At 39.6% G+C, this 16481-nt stretch overlaps 3 protein-coding genes and 1 long non-coding RNA gene across 7 annotated transcripts; 1 reads left to right on the plus strand and 3 right to left on the minus strand.

Annotated features, from left to right (window-relative positions):
- Positions 1 to 749: 749 nt before the first annotated feature.
- LOC111271129 (uncharacterized) lies at positions 750 to 4633 on the minus strand. Of its 3 annotated transcripts, none has more exons than XM_022851716.2 (4): positions 4474 to 4633; positions 2834 to 3141; positions 2113 to 2327; positions 750 to 1481 (listed from the first exon to the last, which is right to left on the minus strand). In XM_022851716.2, the coding sequence occupies exons 2-4, from the start codon at positions 3117 to 3119 to the stop codon at positions 1386 to 1388; spliced, it is 597 nt and encodes a 198-aa protein (XP_022707451.1). In that variant the 5' UTR covers positions 3120 to 3141; positions 4474 to 4633; the 3' UTR covers positions 750 to 1385. The 3 variants fall into 3 exon arrangements, with proteins under 3 accessions (XP_022707451.1, XP_022707453.1, XP_022707449.1); XM_022851718.2 differs by having other exon boundaries at positions 750 to 1676; XM_022851714.2 differs by having other exon boundaries at positions 750 to 2327; positions 4474 to 4620.
- A 184-nt stretch (positions 4634 to 4817) lies between these two features.
- On the plus strand, positions 4818 to 6563 carry LOC111271140 (uncharacterized). Its single transcript, XR_002686696.2, has 3 exons — positions 4818 to 4962; positions 5159 to 5493; positions 6480 to 6563. It is a non-coding gene; the product is annotated as an uncharacterized LOC111271140 (long non-coding RNA).
- On the minus strand, positions 5856 to 12725 carry LOC111271128 (uncharacterized). The gene is made up of 4 exons (XM_022851713.2): positions 9887 to 12725; positions 8742 to 9047; positions 6989 to 8422; positions 5856 to 6666 (listed from the first exon to the last, which is right to left on the minus strand). The coding sequence occupies exons 1-4, from the start codon at positions 9981 to 9983 to the stop codon at positions 6476 to 6478; spliced, it is 2028 nt and encodes a 675-aa protein (XP_022707448.1). The 5' UTR covers positions 9984 to 12725; the 3' UTR covers positions 5856 to 6475.
- Positions 12726 to 13736: 1011 nt separating this feature from the next.
- On the minus strand, positions 13737 to 16473 carry LOC111271144 (RING finger protein 37). Of its 2 annotated transcripts, none has more exons than XM_086972799.1 (3): positions 16133 to 16473; positions 15696 to 15825; positions 13737 to 15257 (listed from the first exon to the last, which is right to left on the minus strand). In XM_086972799.1, the coding sequence occupies exon 3, from the start codon at positions 15253 to 15255 to the stop codon at positions 13894 to 13896; it is 1362 nt and encodes a 453-aa protein (XP_086828925.1). In that variant the 5' UTR covers positions 15256 to 15257; positions 15696 to 15825; positions 16133 to 16473; the 3' UTR covers positions 13737 to 13893. The 2 variants fall into 2 exon arrangements, with proteins under 2 accessions (XP_086828925.1, XP_086828926.1); XM_086972800.1 differs by having other exon boundaries at positions 15696 to 15848.
- Between the last annotated feature and the right edge of the window lie 8 nt (positions 16474 to 16481).

Below are 16481 nucleotides of genomic sequence, written 5' to 3' on the forward strand. Positions count from 1 at the left end.
ACTATTTTATCCAAAAATATTGGTAGTGCATGTAGGTGAAAAAGTTTCACTTAAAGTACACGAATAGTAAATATAGCGTCGATTTTTCAAACATGTTTTCCGGCCAATTAAACATATTGCGTTTAATTCTTTTTTAAGGTGTTTTAAGGATTCTCTTTGAATTTGTCTGAACTGCAGCGATTCTTGGAATTAAAGTTTCATCAAGTTTTCGTTGTGGCAATGCAGGTGAACTGACTTTCCTCACAAAACTCAGACATTTCCACAAACTCTCTTGCGCTTTATTAATTAGCAAATCGTTCGGATAAAATAACACACACCGAAAACATACACCTTTGTACTCTTATGTAAATACCGCTGCACAACGCTGACCTGAAGCTCTTTTAATTCGCCTTAAGCCTCACTAACGACATCGTGAATCATCGCATTTGTAACTATTAGTTAGATCATGTTGCATTGAGTTCAAAAGACGCGAAAGCTCCGCGCCGATTTTCACACTAGCTATGGAGAGCTTTTTATAAGTGTTTTACGTCCTTCATCGTCGTTAGGCTTCCATCAGATGGTTGGCTCCTAGCACAGAACGAAGCGTGTCTATGCCCAGATGCGACCATAATGTATTCCTAAAATTAGCAGGTGACTACGCTATTTATTAAGGTATCGCGGGGACGCTATGGAGGGCTGTCACGACCCTGAAATCCAAATTAATTTCAATAGCTGGTGCAGAACATTGCTTGACATCAAATAGAGTCGTATTTTACATATCTCGAGTACTTTATTAAGCCACCCACACATACATATATCTATGTACCGTAATTTTAAAAAGTACACAACGTGGTATTTTGCGGTATTTGAATAATACTGTAAGGTTTTTCTTCAATTTTTTAAACCTAAAAATATTATGATTTAAGGATTATGATTGTGTTATTATCTATTTTACAATAGAGCGTAAGTCACTTTAAAATCCGTTTCTCCGTGAAAATTTTAAATACAAAATTATCTGTGTTTTCATTAGGATGCGTTACTGGTATAAGTAATTAGGCATAATATTACTAGAATAGTAAAAGCCATTAAAATTGCTCCAATAAATACACATCGAAAGTTATAACCTGACGATGCTCTGCGATGGTCCGGTCGACTTGGTAGGATATTACTGGTGGAACCAGGATCGGTCATTTTCTTTGTATCATAAGGGCTCGGCTGGATATTTTCTGTCACAATGAAGTTATTCGTCTGAAGACCAAGTGCTTTCGTGTGCTTATCGTTTAAGTTTATATAGGCGGGCGCACTGAACGGCTGATGCTGAGTGAACGCACCAGCGGATGTTCGTATGGCTTCAGTGTTCCAATTCGCAGGTACTAATGTAGTGTCTATGGGAGACGTTTTACGTCTTACGTATAGATCATTGGCCGTTGTGATATCTGGCAGAGTTGTAGGAACCTCAGGTATAGATGTACTCCGTGATTGCTGATAGAACAGGAAACTCGCTGCCGACGAAGGTAGATGTTTTGTACTAGCAGTATCACGATCGATGGTACTCATAGAACTTTCTTCAAGATTAGTTACCATAGAAGATTGCGTAGGTGTTATTAGCAAAGTGGTGCGTTCCGTCGGCTTTGGGACTAGGTTGTTCGTTAGACTCGATGGCTGTATGTCAAGACAAGTTTTCCCACCAGCTTTTTCTAAAATAAGCGATTTAAATATATATTTACGGCATTGCCCAGGCAAATATTTCAATTTCTGCTGTATGTAAGGACATTCGACCTTCTTGTCAATTCGCATTTTCATTTTTAAAGAAACTTTACCAGTAGAGAATTGAACTTCTTGGAAATGCAAATAACTAACTCCCAAAAGATAACTGGTACACAATGCAAGTTCGGTTTTTACATAGAGGCTTAGACTGTTGTGGCCTGGCTTATATCCAATAAGTATCACGTATGAGTACGGCAAACTGGGAGAAGAATCGATATGAGTTTCTAGGCAGAACTTTATTGTCCTTCTCTCTCCATTGCGCAACTGAAAGTCGATACGATATACCGATTTACCAATCTTTTCATTCAAGCGATCATCGAAGAGTCCACTGACATAAGGTATTCCCTTATGAACACTGATAGATACCTGATTTTTCGCCTCGACAAAATAGTCGTTTGGAAAGTCTTCTGGCAGCATTAAAAAGTCAAGGGCGATGTGGAAGAAACGTCCTATATCAACGACCAATAATGGCATGACATACATTGCACGGAGCGCTCCATCTTGAAGTGGACAGCTATAGAATCCTGGATTATATGAGTGGAAGCATACGTGAGTCTGGTTTTTGGTCTGTATCCAAATGCCTAAACAGAAGAGACAATTTATTAAGCTTAGTCCTTGGTTTTGCCCTACGAGGCATTTATCATCTACAATTAAATGAAATCCAGTCACCAAATTTGCAACTGATAATCACTAATACATTTTGAGTTACACTTTGAGAGCTAAGAAGCAAAATAAATGTTTGGATGGGCTTGGTTATGCTTTGTAACAATAGTTAAGAAGAAATAATTGCTTATATTTACATCCGTACATGACTAAGTATAAGCACTCTCAGAACACAAACGCATCTTCTGTGGGACAGTCGTGCGATTAGATTGGCCAAAAGCCGCACCCTGTTGATGCGTTACGTCTAAGTTGTTAGCTACATAGAAAAGGGATCGACTCGGCAAACAAAATGTAGAGAAAGGTTAGTGTAGTTGGGTTCTGAGAAAGCTCATTATAAAGCGTTTTGGTATCAATAATTATTGAGATCGTGTGGCTATGTTTAGAAAATCTTCAAAATTTCCTAAATGCATATTACAGTACTCACTTTTTATACACGCAATACGACAATGTGAAGCGGAGGCCTGTTCCGTGCAATGTAGCGGTCTGCACAGAGATCCAGCATAATCCAGATGGAAGCCATCTTTAGGTGTGGTTTCATCTTGGCCGAAGAACATCACATTGACTGCGTTAGTATATGTTGGTGCCGAGACAAATCCTAAAGCTGAATCATTTTCTTGGCGGACATTGTGAACCACTAACGGGTATCTTGTTGCTTTAGTGGGTTGTATAAGGTAAAAAAAACCTGTAAGCACTATGAGAAGTAAAGCCATCTTTTCGTTGTCAGCTGTAAAACTGAAAGTTGAACACGGTTGAACATGATTAATGTTATTTACGAATGTTGTACAATGAAAAAGAGTCTTTCGGCATATTAACACCCCTATTACGTGCTAAAAACTGGGTGGTGTTATGTCCACAAGCTTGCTCTCATTAGGAACAAAAAGCTTCGTTTATTTTTATTCAACTCATCAGTAACAAACTGGCCGAGTAAGTGTCCGAAATGTACAGTAATTAGCGATACAGTAAAAAAAAAAAGCCCTTCAAAACCATGTGCTTTACAGAATCATCAATAGTCGTGACACGGGCGACATATAATATGCTCTAATTAATTCCAATAAGTCTCTGTAATATAAAACAACTCTTGCCCTATTTCAGCTACTATCTGCAAGGTATTCTGTGCTATGTACTTTTGCAAAATAATTTTTTTTTAGACCGTTAAAACAGTTACCCGTCTCATGCCGCATGTGCCAAAATCCGATTAGAAAGATACTTTTTTAAGGGCCCTAACACTATCATTGCGACTTACTTGATTACGTGTCCGATAAATGAGAAATAATACAATAGTAATATCTCAAAGATCATTTAACTTTGTAGACGATCAATGATCTGAGGTTATAAAGCCGAAGAACGAAGTAACAAAAACCAATAAAACTGTTGCTCTGGATTGCTGTCACCTTTTTTACACACGTGAATCCGTCTATTCATTTATATATATCCTTTTTTTATTACAGTTCCATTGGAAATTGTTTAGTGTGATAGCCATATACGTATAATACAACTAAAGAACATTAAATTAGTTCTGATTGAGAAGTGATTTCACGGAAGTTGAGTCAGTTGTTATCTCGTTAGACTAATCATCTGTTTAACATCCCCATTGATACACTTAAAGCATAAATCCACTAATACAATACGCAATGCGTTTTTTGTGACGCTTCAACAGGAAATTCTCCAATGAGATAAATATTTAAAGGCACAATCATGTGTATATTGCATAAAACGTTGCGTGTTTAAAAGCGATACCTATGCGATTTTCCTTTTTAGAAGACAAGATGGAATTATTCCAATCAAAGCCAATGATTGCCAGCGAAGTTCTTTGATTTGCGCTGCTAACTACTTGCTAAGAGCCTCTCGTAAAAAAAAACTCTCAAACGTGATGTAAAGAGCCAACATCCAAGAGCTCAATGCTGACACGTCAGCATCTAGATTAGAGTACCTATAAATATTTACCGGCGCGTATTCCAGTAATTATCGTAAAATATGCCAGGAATATGCTTTGCGTACCTATACGCCTATTTAATGTATTACAACACATACAAATATTATTATTTTATTACAATTACTATGTACCTTGATTGACGACGTCTGCTCAACTAGTTCACACACCACTAATTTATTTAATGTAGTTATTTAAAAATTAAGAATCCACGATGGATGACACCGTGAGTTTTTAACTTAAAGTTGTTAAAGCCGTTTCGTTGTAGACGTCGCTAGCGTTACGCAGACGAAGTATCTATTTATGCTTAGGAGTGTAGGTTCAAACAACAGCACGAGAAAACAACGATAAACAATAACTTTACTTGAGTCTAATGGAAGCCATTGTTGTTGGCAAATTTCGAATTCCTTCTTCTGAACGTGAAATGCGTTCGACTTTTAGTCCGACTTCGTTCGACGAAAGCAACGTGCATTCAGCAGTATGGAGTTCGATAAGCAGTCGGATATTGCGTGAAAAACAACTGTTCTTTTGTCGCTCTTTTCTGGAATGTTTAATTTTGCTTGTGTCTTTCCTCGTCCAACCAAAATTATCTGGTTTCTCTGGACCGCGTTACTGGCTCACACGTAAATACTTTAGACGTTTCTGCGTGAATTGTATGATCGTTGAATTAACAAAAAGAAATATGGACTGTAATATGTTTGGTAAAGGTTCTATGTAAAATAAGTGTGCACTAAAGCATATGAGACGACATTTAGCTAATGTATTAAACCATAATAACAGGTATTCTTTCGTGTTTCTCTATCTTCTCTGGTTGCCAAGTCTGTCAAATTCCGGCTTTAAAGGAACACTAGAGTTCCTTGAAATCTACTGAATTAAAGATATTCTCAGCTCGCGGCTCAGCCTCAGCCTCTACTTTCTCTATGACGTGTATCGTATCGGATCATATCTAAATTACAAATTATTTAGGCAAAGGTGATCCCGAAAGCGGCCTACGGCATAACTTGTTTCAGTCCTTAGCCAAGACCTGCGAAGAGCGGGGTTGTATTGCAAAGTGTCAGTTCCAAGATGTAGAGCACACCATGTTTCATACCTACTGACACACTGCCGTTGCGCCTAATTAGCACGGATTGGTTAAAGCCTAATTATCATTGCAGGTAAACAGTTAATTTAAAGGAATAAAAAGTTAAAAACAACGCATCAGCTTTGTGCTGACATTTAGAAATTGTGACTATTCATATGCTAGATTTAGAAATTGCTCTATTCATATGAAGATGCTCTTTCGTTATTAAAAAGTTCTTTAATTTATTGTTCATAAGAGGGCCTATTAAAAGCTAAGACAGTCCTTTACAATAATATGACTAAATTCACTAGAAATCAAAACACCTTTTTGATGGTTGATTTCGAAACGCATTATACGATACTCCATTCCTGAATTAAATTCCCTCCTTTTTTTGTATTATAACATCCTGGAATGACGCTTGCAGTCATCGTATTAATTGATCAATTAATTATTCAATTACCAAGAGATTTTTTAAGTTTTTTATTACAAAATTCCATTTATGTGTTTAACTACTACAGTTCAACAGAAGCTATCCACTTGCAAATATCTTCTGTTAAGGAAGTGTGGTTCGGAAATATTTTTCATCTTGTGTAGGATAAATATCACTTGGCATGTTGAAAGTTAAAATAAGTAATCAAGATATAAATTAGTCTTATTTTTGCGATCTCCGCCAGGGAGAAGCTGATATAGACGACTATTTACATGTGACCCGGTCAATAGACGCATAACAATTTCAAAACAAAAGTTCTACATTTCACTGTGAGTTCATACCTAGCTTCTTTCCATATAATGATGACCGGGCTCCTCAAAAGTGATATCGGTCTCAATTGACTTACAAATAATATTGGTCAATTTTTAATATAGTCAATAAGAGAAAACCACTAAGACAATCGTTAGGATATAAATGATTTTTTGGTGCGTAGTAATGCACGACACATCGACAAGGACTGCTCACGCAGGATTTGTGTGGCCTTACTCATGGAAATTAATACCGCTGAACCGGATGCTGGGTCGCTACTTCATTTCTATTTTTTGGCAAACATTATTGCGTTTTTTCGTATTATGGAATGATTTATTCAGTGGAGCACGCTGAAAATATTAGCCCCAAAGGCAGGCATTCGCGGTCGACTCATAGACCCTACGGAACGTATATGAAAGAATGGCAACACTCTTGATGCGACAGCCTGAAGGTGATCCTCGTGCTTTTTTACCATTTTGACTTCGTTAAGATGATGTTGTTTAATATTCGAAAAGAACTTGTTCACCGCTGTAATGGATAATTATGTACGCAATAATCATTTTGTTATAAAACGCAAACGACGATAAATGACAAATGAGTTAAAACCTTGAACTTTAGTGTATAGTTAAATCTCAATTAGACGACGAACATAAGTCTTTATTTTATAATGAATCTAAACAAAGTAATGAAATACTAGTCAGCATAAGATTTCGTAACCAAAATGACGATTTGTGTGAAAAATCGACTAAGTTTATACGTCTCAATAACCTATCGTACACATCTTTATTATAATAACAACAATAACGTAACAATAGCGTAACAAAAATATGATGTTAATTAAAGCGCTTACCAATTTGATGTTCACTTTTAGAGGGCGAAAGGCTGAAAAATTTGCGGATGCTCTCGTTGTTTCCGAGATTCTGATTGGATCGTGATAAGTTAGTCGGTGAAGGCGCGTAAGGTGATATAGCCACAAGGACAACTGATTCGGGAAAACGAATCGGTTCTGGATGCGACGGTATTCTATTTGCTGTCGCCGGTAGATTCCTTAGAATCCCCATAGGATGCGTCAGGCCCTGCTGACCTGCTGTGAAGTGATTCATCTTTACGGAACCAGATCCGTGAGGCTGAGGTTTAGGCGGAGCGAGAAGGTGGCGGCTGTTACGTTGAGGCAAGGTGACGACGCTCTCCGTAACCGGAGTAGAGAGTGGCGTTGGGGGTAGCGCTCTGTCAACGGGTACGACCTTTGTTTTCACCTCAAATATTTGTGCATCGTTTGTTGATTCAAGAGATGAGACTCGAGCAATATTCTTGCCGATTGTCGGGACTGGTCCAGGTGTTACTAACTGTTGTGTTGGTTCCAGAGCTGTGAAACCAGTGTTAACTACTGTCGGACGGATGATCTCAACCCGGGTCGGAGGCTGTGCTATAGAATGAGACGGCTGGGCAGTTACTCGACCCGGAGGCTGAGCTGGTAGCCGGCTGATCTCTACGTCGATTGGGGGAAAAGATCGAGAAGGCTCCAAACCCAGCAGCTGAGGTGGTGAGGATTGCGACACTTCGGAAACGGTATGCACTACTGGCCGATGAAACAAGGCAGGCTGAGGCGGAATGATTTCGACACGAGGAATCAAATCAGAAATAATCTGGGCCGAGCTTGCAAAATGCGGAGATAGGTGCAATACTGTAGCAGACGGATTCGTTGGAGGGGGACTAAGCGTGACTGGCTTGATGACGGTGGTAACAGCATTATCAGCTGGCAAAGGTGGAAACGGCTCAAGTAGCGGAAGTGGAGGTTCATCTATTCGGGCAGGCGAAGCCATCGAGTGTGGACGTACGACTTCAATCCTTGATGTTGGAGACGGTTGTTCGAACTGGGCAATTCTAACAAGCGGCGTAGGCAGCGGTTGAATGTCGACGATGCGCACGGGTGCAAATTGAGCAGAACCTTCAGCTGGCGACTGCTGAATCTGCGCTACAGGCTTATAGGATTGGGGTGACATTTCTTCATGATGTGGCATCGGCTTTACGGGAGAAACAGGGGTGGGTTGACGTACCGGGGCAACTCCCATTGGTAGTGGAACTTGCTTTATTGTTTGGGCATTTTTACTAGGGTGTCGTGGGCCAAATTTCAGAGCTGCGTCTACCGCTTTCATAGCAGATGACACAATCTTGCTAGCTCCTTCAAGTGTAGTTTCCGTTCCTGGTTCATTCGTGGCAACACCAGCCCGAAAGCCCCCTTTATCTGCTACATAATCCACCGTACGATGCTGGCCGTCCGGAGCTGAAAAGGTTAATAAAATGGTACCTAAGGCTGTCGTTCAAAAAGGTTGTTTCAAATTAATGAGCTATTGTGAAAAGTGGACAGACTAAACTAGGAAAAATGGTTTAAGCATGTACTAGTAAAAATAGCCTAAATTACTCTGAAAAAAGCTCGTCTGGTCGGAACCGCACGCCGAGTGTCTAAACTCTAGTCAATACAAAACGCACGGAGCCTCTTACATTGGCCAATACAGGAACTTACGCGAAGTACCTTAATAACCCAATTCATCAATGTATCCGGATTAACTTGCTTCTGACATCTATTGTTACCGTCTATTTACCATGTATCACGTAACGCCCTTTGATAATACCATCAGGTTGCTTGTTCTGTACGTGCGAATGCGAAGGCGTTCCGTAAGAGAACTCGTATGCAATAGGCACAAGTTGAGGCGCTGACTGAGAAACGAGTATCTTATTTAAGACAACTGGTGAGTTATTTGAAGGTGGTGCAATAATAGGCGCGTCCGCTTTTTCCATTAGAGTTGTTGCGATCGGCGCTTCTACTGTTTGAATCACGGCGCTACTTGCAGACGCAGTAGTTGCCGGAGTTCTCTCAGATTGGAAGCTAGCTTTAGTTGTTACCTTTTCTGGAAATTGCACATAAAGTAGATCATAATAGAGAATTTAAAAAGCTGGAATTTAGACAGACGAGTGGATTTATCCCAGTATCCCAGTCATGTTCTTGTATATAGTTCTCGTTGGAATAGATGGAAGGATTAAATAAAGCTATGACGATTTTTACAGCTTTTGCAGATCCAAGAAAAAGATGATAACTACTATTTTACCCAGTTGAAATTGAAGATATAAAAATGTTGTTTTTAGAGAGCTAATTTACATGTTTAGATCAAAATTGCTTCCAAAAGTTTTAAGACATACAATGTCTCCTTAATGGAGGCAAAAGAACGATTATCCTGCTTTCAAGCCGAAGAATGTCATGTACCGGGAACGCTAATAGTGCTAGCAACGAAAATAATCTGATAGTGATTTGATCACTTGACCGAATGACTTGACCGATTTTCGCCTTGTCAGAGTCACCTTCAACTTCATTCGCAAAATTGAGATCTACTGAAATTCGACGAGGCAAACTAATGCCTTGACACAATCCACAGCGAAGTATTATTGGTTTTTCCCAATCAAATTATAGTGATTTTAGCAGAGGGCTATCAAAATGTCTAACATCGAGCTCTGACATGAGAGGAATATGCACTCGCATGCAACATAAAGATGAACCACTCATGAAAGGCATTTGTCCTAAAACCGGCAGCACTGAATAATAAGGGCCGCATTTAAAAAATATCTTGAAGTGACATTAATTATTTAGTATCTACCCTGTTTGTACTGCAGAAGCCTGACTCAACGGTTTCAATCGGTCAACGAAAAAAAGGCACGTCTTGTTCTCTTAGGGGTGTCTGCCTGCCACACATACCCTGTCGACTTGATCCACCGGCTAAAACGATGTCCGCACCACTAACTCCAAGGACAAGCCACACAATAGTATGCAATTTCTTAGTGTGGAGCCGCATGGCAGCTGTACTTCACGTTGCGAGCAACTACGCCAACTATTTCAGGTAGAAGCTACCGGTCGTGCTCTACAATCAAGTGATCACAAGTTTTAGCCGAATGCCATCGCTTTATATAGCTTTTGCGTCAAATGCGCGCGTTTTAATGTGCTCGCAATAGATTAAACCGAAAATTTAACTACGGGTGAAGCCGCTTTAACAAGAGAGGAGTTACATAGTGGCGTAAGCTTACAGACAACTGCTGAAAGAACAGTAACAACGGCGGTTGTGGGGCCACCCGTTGTTGTTGTCATTATTGTTACTGCCATCGGTGGCAGTAACGTGGTAACGATAACCCCTGATCACGGCACATATCGGCACCTTCTTTTCGATGTCGACCCTGGTAGGATTCCATTGATTTTTCCATTCAGTAGGCCAGGTTACGATTTCTTTTCGTTTTACTTAATGTGAGGTTTTCGCATCATCGGTTTCACCTATTCCGTTTTAATATACCATTGCATTGAATTATATTATTCTAATGATATTTTTACTCCTGTTCAATTGGGCTAATAATGGCTGTTAAGAACCGTATATACTATATTGTACAGTTTCTCTTTGGGACTTGAAGTGGGACATTCCAAACGTGCAGGTGTTAAACATAAGGTAACATCTGTCGATGAACTTGAATCCAGAAGCCTCCGTTTTACGTAGTTGAATCGACAAGCCGGTCGACTTTTCAACGGACCAAGCTAACAAAGTGGAGAGGAACTGGCTCGGGGAAAAATTCATGACGAAAATGAAATTTACAGACTTCAACAACCGTGCCTATTTGTGAAAGAGCACACGGATTTCAGTGGGAGTTCGATGTCTTCCGTCTGGGGGGGAACGGGGAGCAGAATAATCGGTAGAGCTTTTATTACTTGAATATCAGCAACCCTCTTCTTTATCTAGGCAAACTACCGCTTTATCTTGAAATAGAGTCCAAATATTTATATAGAGGAGATGTTTCGTTTTTTTTTTTAAATACGCTTATTATTTTGTTACGTCCAAGACTTACTGCATCTAACCTATAACAACAGCCAGCAAATACCTTTTGATGAGAAGCAGAAAACTCAAAGCAGCGCTTGAGGAAGCCGCACGAAAAACTTTGAATTTATCAGTGAATGGATAAAGGGTCTATCCAGAACCATACCGCCGACTGTAGCCGTTTGATGATACATGTAATATATGTCTGATGATGTATTCAGTCGCTAAAACTTCTCACTAGTATTGTGTACTATCAGTAGCTCACTTTGCGAAAAGTATCTCTTTGACATACTGTTCAATAATTAATTACTTTCAAATTGATGTATCATCATAATCTAAGGCTAGTTAAAGGTGACATTCTAATATATACCCTAATTCATTATTCTAAACTGCCCTACTGCTTTTGCTAATTGTTGAGCTGACTCCAAGTTTTGGAAAAATAATTTGCTCCACAAGCTCCGACGCTATCTCGATCTTTGAATTAAATGGTTTTCATTTGGAGACCGGGCATTACGCATAGACACATTAACTAAACAAGTTTTCTGGTAACAACGCTATAATAAAATTTCCGCTTTTTTCACACATTTCAGTTCAAATAAATAATCCATGTACGATACATTAATTATTATAAACTACGCTAAATATGGGTACTGCGGGCCTGCTGCCTAATATCACCAGTGTCGACGTGCCTGTGAATCGTAAGCGGAAGTGATTGTTTGCGATAGTAATAATGATTTTTACCCTTTCAGATGCTCTTGATAGCACTGTGACCGCAGGGGCAAAGTGAGGGATGCAAAGCGCAATGATAATGCAGTTACATTCATACCTTAACGTTAAAAGTGAAAACTATTGGCCTTGTCTTTAGACGTAGTCTACGATGACACGATGATAAAGTTGTCGGTGTTCCTTAATCCGATCGTTGCTACATAATGAACATAAACGCTCCTGATGTATATCTATGTATAGAAAGAAAGAGGGAGATGCGTAAGCATGTATGTGTATATGAATCGTAATGCAAGCGCGATATACACTTCATCGAAGATGTGACTGGTAATAATCAATACCACATATGCTGGTAAATAGCATTGTGGATTATATGCTTCGACTATTATGGGTCGCTATCGGTGGAAATAAAGTCATGTCGACTGCGTACCCTTTCCCGTTTGCCACCAGTACGACAACGTAGAGTTTTCCCAAAATTTCAATGACTACTGTAATGTTAATATGGCGCCTCGCTATATATATTTACATAGAACCACACGAGCTATACGTGGAATGCATGTATCTTTTGACTGGACTAAAGAAAAACGAGATTTATCGTATACCGCCATCCAGTATGTAACCTAATTAAGCTAATTGGAAAGCTCCGATGACTTCTGCGATTATTCCAGCTACATGGACTACTAACGAATTGTATGGTAGCATCATAACAAACATGATTCCAGCTACGCGTATTGTTTACATTAAGAATGCCAGTCAGTTGATGTTCGAACCCAAATATACAGCTAAACAAATACGGTTATAGAATATGCGTTGTTAAGTAACAATATCATAGCCTAGCGCTTTGCATTTTAATAAATACGATTAAGGTCGGAAAATATTGCTTGAATGCAGATCCTAATGAAGAATAAATGTAACAACCTTTGAAGAAACTTGCAGGATTGTTATTAGATTATACTAAAGGTCGAATTACTTTTCGTCCACGTACTTCAATGAACTATGAAATAAATTACTACATATAGAAATAGATTTGTGTTTTATAGACAGATTTGGATATCCCACAATCTCGGCCACTGTGTCCCGATTTGCAAAGCGAGCATTACATGTATGTATATATACATATTTTTGTCTATATAATTTCGAACGCAGCATAAACGGTTTGGATTATTTTTATTGTGTGGGCCTGGCTTAATGCGAGATATACTTGTTGAAAACTTACATTTAGGGAAACTTTTTTTTTGAGGTTAAGGGCAAATGTAATATGCAGACCGGACATCACTGGATTGTGTTTTGTCCGGTACTGTGGGACTCTCACCCACTAAACCCTGGACCCCTTTATCAGCTTGGGTCATGGTTAGGGATATGTTTGATACTACTTCGAAACCATGACTTGCAGGAACGGTCATAGGGAAACTTGCAACCACAAAACCCCTGGAATACAGACGAGGTGCCTTTGTGATGCGTGTGTCTAATAAATAGTTAGGAAACGTGCTGAGTTAGGCCAACACGCGCATCACGTACGGCGGTATAATTCATTACTATCCGTTTCTTCATACAGTGTCGCGAATGATGACAGACCTTCATCCAGATCCAAAAAAATGCCCTGCTTTGTGTTTAATATAAATTAGATAATCAGATAATTACACAATCAACATTAAAGTAACTATATATGAATAATATTCCAACTCTTCTCCAAACGTAAGCTATCACTTTACGGTTCACGTTTCACTCCCCATAGGCTGACAAACGAAGGCTGATGAGCCCAGTTCATCATATCTAGGGATTAACGTTTAACGTTATACGAAACTTATTAGACTATAGGACAGAGTACCACACGCTTCTCACTTAAACTTCAATTCCTCTAACCTAAACATGCTTCGCTATTTTTTCGTTTGTCAACAAAGAAGAAAAATCTTTAAAATGTTGTCGTCCAGACAGTAGGTCATACCCCTGATTCACATTTATGAAGCGATACCTCGATGGGTGAAACAATGCGCGCGATACACTCCGGAGGATGTAAAAAACTAAAGCGACGATAAATACTTGAAAGCTTATTATTTTTCGTTGACTCACTTAGCTTACAAAAACATTTATTTACACAATATGACTACTTGCGTATGTACGGTTATTATAAAGTAAAAGAACGCAGCATTTTTCTCAATATTGGCAGTGGACACGGAGCTTACTTTTATGTTAAGGTTGACACTAAATTGATTTTTACTATCTCGGTGCGAAGTGATTCTGTACCACAGGTGCGGCATTTCGAGGTAGAATCCAATATCACGCACGATCTACACAGCACATGCCCACAAGTTAATTTATATGTGGCCTCAATAGAATCGCAGTTTGCGCATGTTGGCCTGATCTTTTTGGAGGTACCGCTGTCTGCTTGTGTTGCTTCGGATCCTCGGTTGAGCACTCTACGGGCTGTGGCCAGTGCTTGGGCAAATGCCGTCTTCGAATCAGTAGACAACGATACATTGGGTCCTGTTTCACCGTAACTTGTATTCATCTTTATAACGGATTCTCTTTTTGCTGTGGCGGTTTGTACTGAAACCAATCTCGACACCTCAGGTCGAGTTACATTTCGGCCATCGGCTACCCTTACTCCTAAAGCGCTTCCGCTACTTGACAAAAAATGGTCAATGCGGCTTTTCAGTTCAGGCAGGACAGGTGGTCGAGATCTTAACGGAACACCTGTAAACGGATCACTCGCTGGACGTCCCCAACGGTTCTCGATAGCAACGTATTTGTCTAAAGTAGACTGGTCGACAATATTGCCGCTGGGTAATACGACTGGAATAGTCATAACTGCAACAGTGATAGAATCGAGAAACTCTTCAGGGATTGTTTCAGCGCTTGAAGACGAAGCTATCTCATGCAACTGACGTTTCCTGGAAGAATTTTGTATGATATCACTCTTTTCAGGCTTATTTCTTAAATAACCATGATTATGGGCGGTAGAAGTTAAAGGAAACTGTTGAAGATTAGAGGTACTCTTGGGCTTTCCGTCGAATCTGCTGAATATCGGGTGGGTTCGCTGAACATGGCGGGATGGAACTCCAAGTGCCTCACATCCGGGAAGACCTACAGCTACGCAATTTTTCATCGAAAGTATCATAATGCGAAGCTTAACTGTGTTCCTTAACATCTTCACTATCTGCGGCGATGACTGTCCCAAGGCAGTATCCACGTTAAGGTACGGAGGTAATATATGGCCACACTTTAGGAGAAGTTCTCCGTCAACGTTAGACACGGTTGTCAACTTCACCCACTGATTCTGCCCAGAACTTTGCGCCCATATTTGAAGACGCTGTACAGCAATTGAAGCCTTAGCAAGTTTGATCCTGACAAAGGCAACATCACTGGGACACGGTAGCGTGAAATCAATATTAACAGGTGGACGAATAAAGTGTTCCAGTAAAGCTCCTTTTTGTCGCAGCAGGACATTATCCGAAATTAGATTCGCGACTTCGAAACCATCAACTGTACATTTGTCACATGACACAGTGCAGCCTAGCGCCGAACGAAGGAGATTTGTCGGTTTCATTTCTTTTCCATGAAACAACAAAAAAACACCGTTAGCACAACAGGGTAATTAGCACGAGATGATAGATGCTTTCAGTATGTTCTAAATAATGTCTTTGATAATATTTTTCTGTCTTTTGTAAGCAACAGTTTTTCCAATAACGTACTGCAAGAAACTACGAACTAAAGACAATATTCAAAACAATGACCTGTCATTGCTTATTTCACATGTGACTAAGTTTAATTTACTTAACCTTTAGGGTGCCACATAGTAAGCTATTACAAGAATGCAAACCTTTACACTGCTAATTTTGACATGAACGATTCAAACGAAACTAAAAAAAAAAATAGAATCTAGTTCCCTTGCGCTTAAATTCTCTTCCATTCAAATACGCGCGGTTACCATCGTGATTCCTCACCATGAGTCTCTTTTTCTACCTTAATCAGGAACGAAAAACCCACCGATTATTTTTGCTGCAAAAAGAATAAATGAATCCTTTTTCACGAGCGCTATCCAGACGAGCTGTGTGTTGTCTCTATAGGAGTTTACCCAGATTTGGCCCGGATTCCATTATTACATCCTTGTAGGTTTCTGCAAATTTCAATCGTATAAAACTGTATCCAAAGGATAAGAGTTATATTATTCGAGGTGTACTATAATAATTATTATTATAGTTGCCTGAGGAATCGAGGCGCAAAATTGTGGCAAACTTAAAATCTTAACGTAACGGTTGCAGAAGCCTTTCCACAAACCTTTAGACTCTTCTGAGTGCAGAAAAGTTTTGCAATGTCATCTGTATCACTGAATATAACGCGAAAATCCTCAAACAACTCTTGATCGATCGGAGTTAGACTAAGCAATTTTGTATCTATGGGCTTTAGCAGCTTGAAATACTTGCCCCGATGCTTTAACTCCCCAAAGTGTCTCGGCTTCCTGAAGACTAACAAACTCCTCCGCACGTCTTGTAAAAAGCTGTGCTGCTTCCACGAATCCCGAAAAATAAACACTTGAACTCAAGTTGGACATTCCGGCAAATCACTTTGCATATCCGCTAATCGCTTATAAAAATAAAGAAATCTAGCGCAACACGGCTGGCGAACTTCAAGTGCAAAGTACAACTTTCTAAACTCTACCTAATGCTTTCCTCGACAACTGCAAAAGTCACACAGCACCAGGAGGTAGTTAGTGATCAATTCTTTAAGCTTGATGTTTTTTCTCAGCTGTACAGGGCTTCCGCAAATTTGAAC

Source organism: Varroa jacobsoni, unplaced genomic scaffold, assembly GCF_002532875.2.
Source record: "Varroa jacobsoni isolate VJ856 unplaced genomic scaffold, vjacob_1.0 contig00370, whole genome shotgun sequence".
In the NCBI taxonomy this organism is placed as follows: domain Eukaryota; kingdom Metazoa; phylum Arthropoda; class Arachnida; order Mesostigmata; family Varroidae; genus Varroa; species Varroa jacobsoni.

Excerpts from the sequence above, each read along its gene's own strand:
- LOC111271129 (XM_022851714.2), bottom strand. The coding sequence starts at position 3,119 with ATGGCTTTACTTCTCATAGTGCTTACAGGTTTTTTTTACCTTATACAA. Across the intron at positions 2,328-2,833 it reads TCGTATTGCGTGTATAAAAA|GCATTTGGATACAGACCAAA; the intron begins GTGAGTACTGTA and ends TCTTCTGTTTAG.
- LOC111271128 (XM_022851713.2), bottom strand. The coding sequence starts at position 9,983 with ATGCGGCTCCACACTAAGAAATTGCATACTATTGTGTGGCTTGTCCTT. Across the intron at positions 9,048-9,886 it reads CGGTGGATCAAGTCGACAGG|AAAAGGTAACAACTAAAGCT; the intron begins GTATGTGTGGCA and ends TGCAATTTCCAG. Across the intron at positions 8,423-8,741 it reads AGGGCGTTACGTGATACATG|CTCCGGACGGCCAGCATCGT; the intron begins GTAAATAGACGG and ends TAACCTTTTCAG.
- LOC111271144 (XM_086972799.1), bottom strand. The coding sequence starts at position 15,255 with ATGAAACCGACAAATCTCCTTCGTTCGGCGCTAGGCTGCACTGTGTCA.